Genomic DNA, 12459 nt, shown 5'->3' on the forward strand with positions numbered 1-12459 from the left:
AGATCTTGGGTTAACAATTTCGGCTTGACAAAGCAAACAGTTACTCTTAGTTTTCTGGTAGGCTTCTCTACCCATGAATATAATGAAAGTACTATGTTAGGGGTTTAGAATAGACGAAATCTGAAAATTGAAAATCATCATGAAATGGAATGAACTCTCAAATGACAATAGAATAAAAGCGAGCACCAAAGAAATAGTAAACAGAATAAGATCGTTAAATTTCGGGGATTAGTAGATTTGTAACGTTAGTTTTTAATAGTATTTTGATTGCGGCGGTAATGTTGTAATAACAGTTTTAAATAGCTGTTGATCAGTATTTAATTTGTGATTTTACCCGCTATGATATTAGCGTTGTTAGTTGTTAGGTTTTTATTAGGTATTAGGTTGAATACCTGTAAACTAGCTCTTAGTAAGCTAAGCGTATTTCCACGTTAAATAAAGTATGTATGTATCTAACGGCGGACTAGATCATCTCAAGGGACTAGACGTACCAACACAAACCTTTTCGCTGACTGCAAGTTTCTCTGGTTGATTAAACGGGATAAATCATAGACTATTAAGACTCTTGTTTCGGATACAAATATTTTCTCCAGTGTTCTACAATTAACAGTTGTCAGGAGCCCATGGTACAAAAGTGTTCCAACGTTCCCAGTTTTCGATTTCAACTTACTTTTAATTATATCAAAAAAGTTAGTGGAGCTTGTGAAGAAATTACCTGTCGATCTAATTACCACTCTCGGTCATTCACACAGCGTCAGGTGTTTTCGATCTCCTGCTTTTGTTTTGTTTCGTTTTTTAGCCTCCATTTGTTGTTTGGGTATTTCTGTGTTTTTTTTTTCTGTCTACAAATTTGCCGAAAACTTCTGCAACTTTCTTACTCATCTTTGGTTGGTCGGCTTTTCTGTTGGTCAAATCTTCAATTTTCTCCAGAAGAAATTTCACCATTTTCTGCCTTGGGCGAATGGCCTAACTGATAACAATCTTGAAAGGTGCAGTAATTGCCAGTACTTCTAAGTGAAAATATTGATTTCGTTTCAATACACAGTAGATCGTTTATGTCAAGAACAGATCGACAAAAGTCGCGCTTAACTTAATGGGCAGGAGAGTGCACCTTTCAAAGGATCCTTAAATAGATAAGTGACAGTTCTAATTAAAAGTTGATATAAGTGTTGCCTTACTTCAGGCATTTTACATATGCGAGGAGGTAATTAAATTTGTTGGAGTTAGTCGTTGCGTAACATTGCTGTTCGCGTAACAACCAGAGGTGGGACTGGTGTCATAACCAGCCCATGCTTACATCAAAGTTTTCTATTATGGATCTATAAATAGCTTTAAATTCTATGATACTCTTGTAAATAAATTTTGCGACTCGACAATTTCATAACCAACTAACAAAAGACTGATTTGACATTCTGTCATTTTTCACGGTTGCCTGAGTGCCCTGGTTGCTTAATAATTTATTACCATTGCCAATTGCAAACACAACAAATCAAGAAATGAATAGCTCCTTCAGTTCTCACCTCAAAATTTTGCTTTTTGGTTTCTTCGTAACCAGCCTTTATCAAGCAGTTTCTGAGGTTTACATCGATGGTAGGAAGGGCTTGAAGCGGGACAAAGTCAACAATGTTGCCTTCGGTAACTTTGCTGTACATAAATTTTTCTATCTTAGTTTTCCGCCTCTGGTGTCTACCTCAGTCAAAGATGTGGGAGACTGTGCCAGGCTTTGTGTGGATAATTTAGCGTGTTTCTCGGTTAACTTTGCGGTGATGCGTGATCAAGATGGGAATATAACGTGTGAAGTATTACCAAGCGATAAATACAATAACTCCGGCCATTTTAATCATAGCGCTATGTTTCATCATTTAAGTATAAAGGTTAGTGCATCTTCTTTTTTATCAAGCTTTCATGCTATGTAGATATGCATTTGTTTTTAATTCAATTTGTATTTGATTAAATGTTATACTGCGACTTTGGTTTTAAAGTCTGAATTTTACGGTTTCGTGATCAGTACGTTCAAATTATTCCCATTTGTTTGTTAGACATTTGCTCTTTGTTTTGATTATCTATACAGTTATGATTGAGTTTCGATGTATTCGCTCTTTTAACTACGTCGCAAAACTATCTCGAGTTAGCCAAAGGCGCCTAGCATCGTAAACGCAAGGATTTGTTAAAAAATATATTCTGCTAGACAGTTGATGAGCCCCCGAGCTGGCTGTGAAGAAGTGGAAAAAGGTTTTTTTCTGTTTGTGAGACAAACTGTGAGACAAACTGTGAGACAAACTGTGTGAGACAAACTGTGAAAGACTCTGTCCAATGTGGTATCACTGTAATCATTCGTCACACGCTTAAAAAACATTGCAGTGTTTTCACGACTCTTTCTCGGAGACGAACTTTATTTTTGAGTTAAAAAAGAATGTAGGTCACTTTCACCTTAGTCTTCCAAAGAAACTTGGATTGATATTGCCCAGCCAGTTATATTCTCCTCAGTAGAGCCTGTGATGTAACAAACCTATGTCCGGCGTTTCAAGACTGAAAGCTTCCTAGGTAGCCTGACAAAGTCTTGAAGTGAACTGGATTAATTAAAATGGGAAAACTCTGAACGAGTGATATTAAGAATATCACTGCAGAAAAACCTATTTTCTCTCGCTTCGACAGACTTATTTTTTCATCTTTATTCAAACAGAATCCTTGTTCCAGCGGTCCTTGCTTGAACAATGCAACTTGTGTGGCAAAGTACGAAGATGATGATTATCAGTGCACATGTGTGCCTGGATTTTATGGAAGGCAGTGCGAAAATATAGGTACACAGTATGCCTGGCACAATATTGAATATTTGATTTGCATGCTTGGCACATGTTTACGTGTTTTTGCCATTGAAATCGAAGTCGTTTTTGTTGTTGCTAGAGCATACGATGCATATCTAGCCTACCTAGTGGGCGGATATTTAGCGAGGGAATCGTTATGAAGTAAGTTTTTCCGCGAACGCATTGCCGCCATCTTGGATTTTTGAAGGAAGATAAGTGGATCTAGAAAAAGATTGTCCTACCGAGACTCCTTCATATAAGATTAACAATATGGCGACCCTGTTGTTAGGCCGTAACAAGCACAACTACAGAAAGCCCCGCTTATACCTAATTATTCTTTTTTGTAATTTGTAGGAGTTGACTGCCGTGACATGAGGAAACGAGCTCCTTCCCAGGGAGATGGTATGTATTGGTTGGACCCGGATGGAGGAAGCCATTCCAATGCATTCCTGGCCTACTGTGATATGACCTTATACAATGGAGGATGGACCATGTGTTATACTACCGATGAATATGTCCAGCCGAAGACTGAAGTCACATACAACGCTAAGTTTCCTTATGGTAGTGACGGCTATAGGACCAACTGTAATGATATATCGGTGAGCTAGGCTTCTTCAGTCGCCTAGTTAATATTTTCCATAGACAGCTGTTTTTCATCAGCAAAAATGGGAATTGTAATTTGAAGATAAGACAAGACACCTTGAGGACCAGATGAACGATCAATAATCTTTGTACAACATAGTGTTTGTCGCCTTGTTAACTGAAAATCCAAGTCATGAGCACAAGAGAAAGCCAGGCGCCGAAAAAAGGTTTTTTTTCTCCCCTTTTGGCTCTCTGATAAATAGCTTAAAGTTTAGCCTCACTTTGAAAAAAAAAAAAAAAAAGGTTTGATTGGCGAACTAGACGAAAACTGGTCTCCCTAGTCCAGGAAAAACAAAATCCTTGGTATGGGAATGAAATAAATTCGCTAAGTTTGTCTCTGAAATATGTTTCATTCAGTTTACAGAAATCATCTTCGTTGATCACCAAACTAGAGGAACGGCTTACTTCAAGCGCCGCACTGGTCAGTCCATTAGAGCCTCTCTTAATTATGGGAAACAGGCAAACACATATGGACTATGGGACGGTGTAGGAACAAACAACGCCTACTCCTACCAACTGCTGATCTGCGACACATCATTTTACAGCGGTTTCTTCGTGTCAGGTTACACGGGAAATTGTTACAAACATTGTAACACATGGTGCGCAGACTTGTATTCGCCATACTTCCGTACGACTTCCACTGGGGACAATTACAAAGGCGTGGCCTTCAATATAAACGGACATCGCACAGTAAATTACAGACTGATAAGTGTCGGTCTGCGCTGAGAGGTCCAATTAACAAATGGATTCCATGTTGTTGTGCATCTCTTCAGTAATAAATCACATATGACGTCAAAATGTGGCACACGAGGCCCAGCCGAGTGTGTCACTGATACTCTTACCATAATTTGACATCTTCTATTATCTACTATTGAATAGCAGTTAATTGTGACGTAATTCATGCGTTTGTCCTCTAATAGATCATAGATAAGAACCAATCAAAATGCGTGTGAACAGAGTGAACAGTCATCGGCCCAAGACTAAAGTCAATTGGACTAAATTGTTAACATGTATCTATTTTACAAACACAACTACCGAGATGGGACTAGTGGCTAGTGGGCTTGATTTAGCATTCTCACTTTGTAAATCCTTTCTTTACAAATTAACTAAGAAAACGCGTTTAGATTTCAGTTCAGGTGATAGTAATTACGACTATTAGTCAGTTTGAAAATTCGAAAAAATAACTGCAAGGGTGGAATAACATCTGGCCGAAACCACGAAAGTACATGCGAATTCTAACGGGTGTACACGAGTTTTATTACAAAGAAATGATATATTTTAGGCTTCCCACCTTGAAAGCAGGAAAATTTTCAGTTAATTAAAAAAAAGATGCGGGGCTGTTGTTGCTTTTGTCACGAAGGCAATTATTTTTTACCACCATGATGTCCACTTACAGTGGAGGTTTGGTAAGCTAATTACATTCTCGATCAGCTCAGTGTAACGTGGTTTCCAGAAATCGAGAAAACAATTTAGAACTTCTTCTTATTCCGGATCATTTTGCTGAGTTATTTTAAGGATATCTCATCACGAGCGTCGAGAATGTTCTTAATACTAAAAAAATAGTTTTTTGAAAAAGGTATGACGCAATCGGCTATTATATTTAAGGTTTGAGATCGTCAGATTTAGTAAGGTTTTCGGAGGTTTAAGATACCACTGTAAAGTTATGTCACAGACTAATAAAGTGTTTTAAGTGGAAAACAGAAATCTTCTATTGGCTTCCTGACGCTGAGGTCTCTTTAACCTGAGTTATTCAGCCGAGCATACAAGATTGGGTGGGAATCAGTAAAGGGTACTCAAAACAAATTTCTGAATAACATCTTAGAGCTAAAAATGTGTTATTTTTCTGAGATGCGTAACATCGCATTCGTCAAGGTGATCAAATATATCTTATCTCAAAGGCAAAGCGAATAAATTTTATTCATATTTAAATTAAACAGACTTCTAGCTTTTGTGAAAACAACCAATAGGGCTACTCCTTCCTGGTTGCACGCTGAGTTAAAAGTCACCGGTTATTGAAGGGAAGAAAATCACAGGTGCAGTGTTTTAAGACAAACTTCTTGATTTTTCATAGCCAACTAGTGCCGTGAGTGAAATGTGTTACTAAGATCCTTTGCTTTATTCGAACATAAATCCGGCTTACTTTAGAAAAGGGGCTGACGTAGTGAGTATTGAAAATGGAACTATTGGTAGTTACAATAACGCTTTTGGCCACCTTTTTCCCAAAGAATTCTAAAGGTGAGTCCTGTTTTTTCGTTGATTAAATTTTGTCTTATTACTTCTTCGAAATTTCTTTAAACGAAGAACACAAAGAAAAGCAAGCTGTACATGATCTATGGTTGGTCATATATAGACAGTTGTGGAAGCATTTGTTTATGTTTATAACGTTTATGGAAAATACACTACATTCACATTTATTACCTAACAAATAGGCGCCTGTTGCATTGAAATATGACTTTCAATATCCTTTTCAACTAACTATCGGCGGTCTAACCCTATCGCTTACACTAGCAGATTCTATGCATTACATTTCGCCGTCCTGTCACTTTATTATTGGACTGTGACATTTGGAGCTCACAATATTACATTTAACATCTTCATAAAGAACCATTCGATTTCAAAATATAAAAACAAATCTGGTATCGCACAAATATACCGGGCATTGACAAAATCCTACTTGATAACAACCTGTTTTTGTTCCAGGCCGGTCACTATAAAGATTCCGAAATGTTTCTGTTATTTGATATTTAGGGTTCAGCCAAGGTTCGTCTGGAGGAGTATCATATGTCCAATACGGGCTTCAGCAGTTTTCCTTCTTGAACATCACAAAAATTGGCTCTGAACTTGTCCAACATGGCAGCGAGTGTGGATTTGCCTGCTTAAAAGTCACTTCATGTTTTTCCTATAACCTGGCTGTATTTCCTGATATCAAAGGAAGATTCTCATGTGAGCTGCTTCCATCTGACAAGTATAACAACTCGGCTAAATTATTTAACAGTCCGATATTTCATCACTTCAGTGTAACGGTGAGTGTAGAACTGATTCTGCGTTTGAAAATTCAGAGTTGATATCTAGGGCACATGGTTCTCTACAAAAGTGTATTAGGCATGAGATAAAGGATAGACAAGGAAGTGCTTTGGTGCCGTACTTGCTAAAATCACGTAAAACAAGAACAAGTGAAAACACAGGCGGCCCACGAAAGCGCACTGTGTGTGATTTTGGGGTCTAAAGGTCATTAACGGGAATACATAACAAGTTAAAAAAACTAAAGAAAAATTCAAAAGGATAACAAAAGCGAGGAGTATAACGTGCGAAGTCTCCTTGCCTTTTTTCCGTAGCCGCTTTGTCACCAATGTTCCTTTTAACGCTGTTTTGGCGACTTTCTTTGTAACGCGTGTGGTGCTACCAGTCAACTTTATATAGAAAGACACAAGGTTGGAAACTTCTACCGGTCCCGAACACCAACCGTCGCCACTCGAAGGCCGATAAATTCCACAAAAATCGACCGATCTCCCTTAGATTTCCACCCGCGAGAGCGCTTTGCTAATACCTGCCCGTTCCAGCGTTAAAAGTTTCCAAATTCCGCTGCATCGATCCGAAAGCCGCTCTGTTTTATCACCCATTCTAGCTAAATCGCTTTGTAGGTACGCTTAATTCTTTTGCCCTTACCACGGAATTCCAATACATTATAATCCTCGCTTCTATTATCCTTTTAAATTTTTCCTTAGTTTTTTTTCACAATTTTTCTTTTTTTAACGACCCACGCTTATGCTTAAAATTCGATCTTACTCTGTTATGTATTCCCGTTAATGACCCTTAGACCCCAAAATCACTCACAGTACGCTTAGGCTGCCCGCCTGTGGTGAAAACAATGTCTTGCTAAAAACAGTAAAATCCACCTGCCGTTTCTCCAAAAGCACTCCTCGTCCAATGTGCCATAGGATTAATTACGCGTGCCTCGAACTCATTCAACCTTAAAGAATTCCTTATTTAAGAGGAAATGGATTTTGTTGGACATTCACTAACTTTTTTCCTCACTCGTTTTTCTATGTAAAATACAGAGTCCATGCTCAAGCGATCCTTGCACGAATAATAGTACTTGTGTGGCCAAGTACAAAGACAACGATTATCAATGTGAATGCGCTCCGGGATACACAGGAAAACTCTGCGATATTGGTAATGATCTTGATAAACAAAAGGTTTAGGGACCGACATATTTCTGTGTCAGATATTCATTAAAAATGTAGAAAATAAGAAATCTTTACTCGACATCCCAGCTCAAAGTTGACATCTTTCTCGCTTAATTATGTTGGATTCTTGAGAGAGACAGTGCTTCTCTAGAGCACAAATCGGTATCGGTAAACTGTTGAGGGAAATCCGAATTGAAACTATGTACTTTGGGGAGTGGCTTGAGTGGATGAGAGAGACGGTCCCTCATATCCAGTCAAGGTACTCTCTCGTGGGAGTAAGTCTCATGAAAAAATTAATGTACGTAGAAACTGGTCACACAGATTGCTGGATCCACCCCTGGGACCATCCAAATATTTCGAGTTGCTTCATGCCACAGAAGCTGGGATGGGCCCAGGAAGACTTCTTTTGAAATTTCTGGTTTTTAACAGTAAGCCTGATGTTTTTCAGATTGAACCTCGTGTGTCCTCCAATGAATGAAATAATTTGAATATATCAACAAAGTTGAAATGGTAAATTGGCCACCGTTACGATTACAAAAGCTGACGTTTCGAGCGTTAGCCCTTCGTCGGAGCGAATAGGGGAATTGTGGGTTGTGTGTGCTTTTAAAGGCAGAAAAAATGAGCTACGTAGCTCCTTTTTCTGCCTTTTTCTGCCTTTGAAAGTACACACAACCCACAATTCCCCTAGTCGCTGCGACGAAGGGCTAACGCTCGAAACGTCAGCTTTTATAATCGTAACGGTGGCCAATTTACCATTTTAACTTTGTTGATATATTCAAATTATTTCGTTACCCCCACCGACGCAGCCCTAAACAGTTTCTTTAGAAACTATCAGCCTTTACTCCAATGAATGACTCGATCTCTAGATTATACTTGTTATCTGACATTTGAATCTCTACGGGAAATCGTAATTACCGATAATCGTTGTCCCACACCAAGAGATGATGTCGTATTTTTTTGTCCATGATTCATGCCGTTTTCTAACATGTTTTCTGTATCCTAATCAGGTCCATTTTTGGGAGTGGACTGCCATAATATCAAAACCCGGGGCAAAGATAAAAGTGGTATTTACTGGTTGGACCCGGATGGAGGAAGCCATACGAATGCATTCCTGGCCTTCTGTGACATGACGTCATTCAATGGGGGATGGACCATGTGTTACACTACCAATGAATATGTCAAACCCAGGACTGAAGTCACATACAACGCTCAGTTTCCTTATGGAAATGACGGCTACAGGACCAACTGTAACAATATCCAAGTTAGTTCTCTCAGTTATAACTTATTCACTAGTTGTGTAGCTTCTTGTGCCAGGGTAATTGTATTTTATTTTGAGCATCATGGAATGGATAAATTTCTTCCGTTGGTAAGTTACCAAAAAGAGAAATCACCAGTGGTGCTTTCAGAAACTTTTGACTCTCACAGATAATTATGATGTGCAAAATTCTGACATTTTCAAAGGAACACTCTCGACAAATCTAAATCGAGAAACTCTTTTTGATAAATAATTTGATTCACATTCTTGCTTGCTAGCAGAAATCAGAAGCAGTAACTGTTCCATTTGCTTTTATTTCTCTATGAGAAAAAGCGGCTTTCAAGGACTCAATACAACTTTCTTATTTTGTTTCTTCTGAAGTTTACGGAAATAATGTTTGTTGATCACCAAACTGGAAGCAAGGCCTATTTCAAAAGGAGACTGAAACGCGCCATCACGGCCGCGACATCCTATGGAAAAGGTGCCGGCACCTATGGATTATGGGACGGCGTGGGTGTTAACCTGATTTATTCATACCAGTTGCTGATCTGCGACAGGTCATTCTTCAGCGGCTTTTTCGTGTCTGGTTATTGGGATGCCTGCTACAAAACGTGTAACAACTGGTGCTCTGATAAGTACTCGCCATTCTTTCGCACAACAGCCTCTCATCATCAGTACAAAGGTGTGGCCTTCAATGTCAATGGCGCACCACCCAACGTGGTCGACAACAGGCTTGTGAGTGTGGGCCTACGGTGACATTATCCGTTTGTTCGAATTTGATTCAAAACGTTTGAAAACGCATACTCAAGCATTAACTCACATTTGAAGTACACAGATCACATATAGCACAATCAAATGCCGGCTGAAAGACCTCTCGGTCGGATGGAGAGGGGGGGGGGGGTGTTCGGAAGATTTTCGTTCTGTCACGATAAAATTTACTCAATCCCCCCATAAGGCTTTGTTATATTCTTGTGACACCCTTTCCCCCCCCCCCCATTTATCATGGGCAGATTATTGTCTCTAGTTCCCTCCGTTTATACTCTGTTAGCGACTACTGATTCCCCTTCGTTCCCTTTGAAAACCACGTGATCCCACTAAAATCCTCCGCCCGCCTCCCTTGCCTCCCCATCCCCCTTCCCCCCCCCACAATTACTGGTGATATGTAACGAATTGGTCCTAAACGTAGGTGTTTTTCTATAAATAAATAAACGCGACTGAAAAATCTAGAAAAGCAGCAAGATCGCAATGGTAAGATAATGGCCGCGATGCAGATGGTTAGGAGGCGAGAAAGATAGAATGTTTTCTTTAATTTATTTATGTGCAAAGTTTGACATTAATAGATATCACTGCGGCTAGCCTGTGTACAGCCGCCCCATCCCCTCAGAAAAAATTGGGAAGGGGGCGTCTGTGATTTACCGGCCCCCTTCCCGATTTTTTTGAGGGGACTGGGGCGGCTGTACACAGGCTACACTGCGGCAAGACTGATGCTAACCGGGACAGGAAACGTAATTGAGCAGTACAGATAATTAATGTTTTGAAACCTTTTTTTTTAGTATTTCATGGATCAAATTTAATTGCTAAGAAGTAACATGGAATAGTTCTCAAACCTTTCCACTCCCGTGACTCTTAGGGTCATAACGAGGACTTAATAATAATAACAATAATAATAATAATAATAATCAGTTTAATTACTCTTTTTGTAGCTTACAGCTAAATTACAAGAGTGGTCAGTATACAAATCATATCTATACAATAACATGAAACATTTAACTAAGAATATCTATATGTAATAAATTTATCGAGACGGTTAGTAAAAGCCATAGCGGGATCATCTCTGAGAGTGCCTGAGTGTAGATTGTATCCATGGGACACAGTTGTGCGATGTGGCAGCAAGTTAGCAAGGACACCAGTGTCCCGAATTCTCTGGATAAACTTAGTGCATGCAACGGCACGCCGATCAGAAAGAGATATCTAGGGCACATGGTTCTCTACAAAAGTGTATTAGCTATGAGATAAAGGATAGATAAGAAAGTGCTTTGGTGCCGTACTTGCTAAAATCACGTAAAACAAGAGCAAGTGAAAACACAGGCGGCCTAAGCGTACTCTGTGGGATTTTGGGGTCTAAAGGTCATTAACGGGAATATATAACAAGTTAAAATCGAATTTCAAGCGTAAGCGTGGGCCATTAAAAAAAAAAGGAAAAAGCGTTAAAAGACTAAAGAAAAATTCAAAAGGATAACAAAAGCGAGGAGTATGCCGTGCGAAGTCTCCTTGCCTTTTTTCCGTAGCCGCTTTGTCACCAATGTTCCTTTTAACGCTGTTTTGGCGACTTTCTTTGTAACGCGTGTGGTGCTACCAGTCAACTTTATAAAGAAAGACACAAGGTTGGAAACTTCAAGCGGTCCCGAACACCAACCGTCGCCACTCGAAGGCCGATAAATTCCACAAAAATCGACCGATCTCCCTCAGATTTCCACCCGCGAGGGCGCTTTGCTAATATCAACCCGTTCCAGCGTTAAAAGTTTCCAAATTCCGCTGCATCGATCCGAAAGCCGCTCTGTTTTATCACCCATTCTAGCTAAATCGCTTTGTAGGTACGCTTAATTCCTTTGTCCTTACCACGGGATTCAAATACATTATAATCCTCGCTTCTATTATCCCTTTTGAATTTTTCCTTATTTTTCTTTTAACAATTTTTCTTTTTTTAACGACCCTCGCGTATGCTTAAAATTCGATCTTACTCTGTTATGTATTCCCGTTAATGACCCTTAGACCCCAAAATCACTCACAGTACGCTTAGGCCGCCTGTGGTGAAAACAATGTCTTGCTAAAAACAATAAAATCCACCTGCCGTTGCTCCAAAGGCACTCGAGCTCCTCGTCCAATGTGCCATAGGATTATTTATGCGTGCCTCGAACTCATTCAACCTTAAAGAATTCCTTATTTAAGAGTAAATGCATTTTATTGGACATTCACTAACTTTTTTCCTCACTCGTTTTTCTATGTAAAATACAGAGTCCATGCTCAAGCGATCCTTGCACGAATAATAGTACTTGTGTGGCCAAGTACAAAAACAACGATTATCAATGTGAATGCGCTCCGGGATACACAGGAAAACTCTGCGATATTGGTAATGGTCTTGATAAACAAAAGGTTTAGGGACCGACATATTTCTGTGTCAGATATTCGTTAAAAATGTAGAAAATAAGGAAATCTTAACTCGACATCCCAGCTCAAAGTTGACATCTTTCAAAGTTGACATCATGGGCAGATTATTGTCTCTAGTTCCCTCCGTTTATACTCTGTTAGCGACTACTGATTCTCCTTCTTTCCCCTTGAAAACCACGTGATCCCAATAAAATCCTACGCCGCCTCCTTTCCCTCTCCCTCCCCCCCCTCCCACAATTACTGGTGATATGTAACGACTTGTTCCTAAATGTAGGTGTTTTTCTATAACTAAATAAACGCGACTGAAAAATCTAGAAAAGTAGTAACATCGTAATGGTAAAATAATGGCCGCGATGCAGATGGCGCGGAGGCGAGAAGGATAGAATGTTCCTTTAATTTATTC

At 39.4% G+C, this 12459-nt stretch overlaps 2 protein-coding genes across 2 annotated transcripts; both read left to right on the forward strand.

The window, feature by feature from the left end:
• Positions 1-1434: 1434 nt before the first annotated feature.
• On the forward strand, positions 1435-5349 carry LOC111327912 (uncharacterized). Its single transcript, XM_088732848.1, has 4 exons — positions 1435-1874; positions 2684-2801; positions 3159-3403; positions 3804-5349. The coding sequence occupies exons 1-4, from the start codon at positions 1497-1499 to the stop codon at positions 4170-4172; spliced, it is 1110 nt and encodes a 369-aa protein (XP_088588974.1). The 5' UTR covers positions 1435-1496; the 3' UTR covers positions 4173-5349.
• Positions 5350-6190: 841 nt separating this feature from the next.
• On the forward strand, positions 6191-10726 carry LOC148724052 (uncharacterized; the record flags this gene model as incomplete). Its single annotated transcript, XM_088733098.1, has 4 exons — positions 6191-6469; positions 7505-7619; positions 8641-8894; positions 9270-10726. Coding segments are annotated over 4 exons (1023 nt in total), but the record flags the coding sequence as incomplete, so codon positions are not given.
• Positions 10727-12459: the final 1733 nt, after the last annotated feature.

Source organism: Stylophora pistillata, chromosome 9 (assembly GCF_964205215.1).
Source record: "Stylophora pistillata chromosome 9, jaStyPist1.2, whole genome shotgun sequence".
Taxonomy (NCBI): Eukaryota; Metazoa; Cnidaria; class Anthozoa; order Scleractinia; family Pocilloporidae; genus Stylophora; species Stylophora pistillata.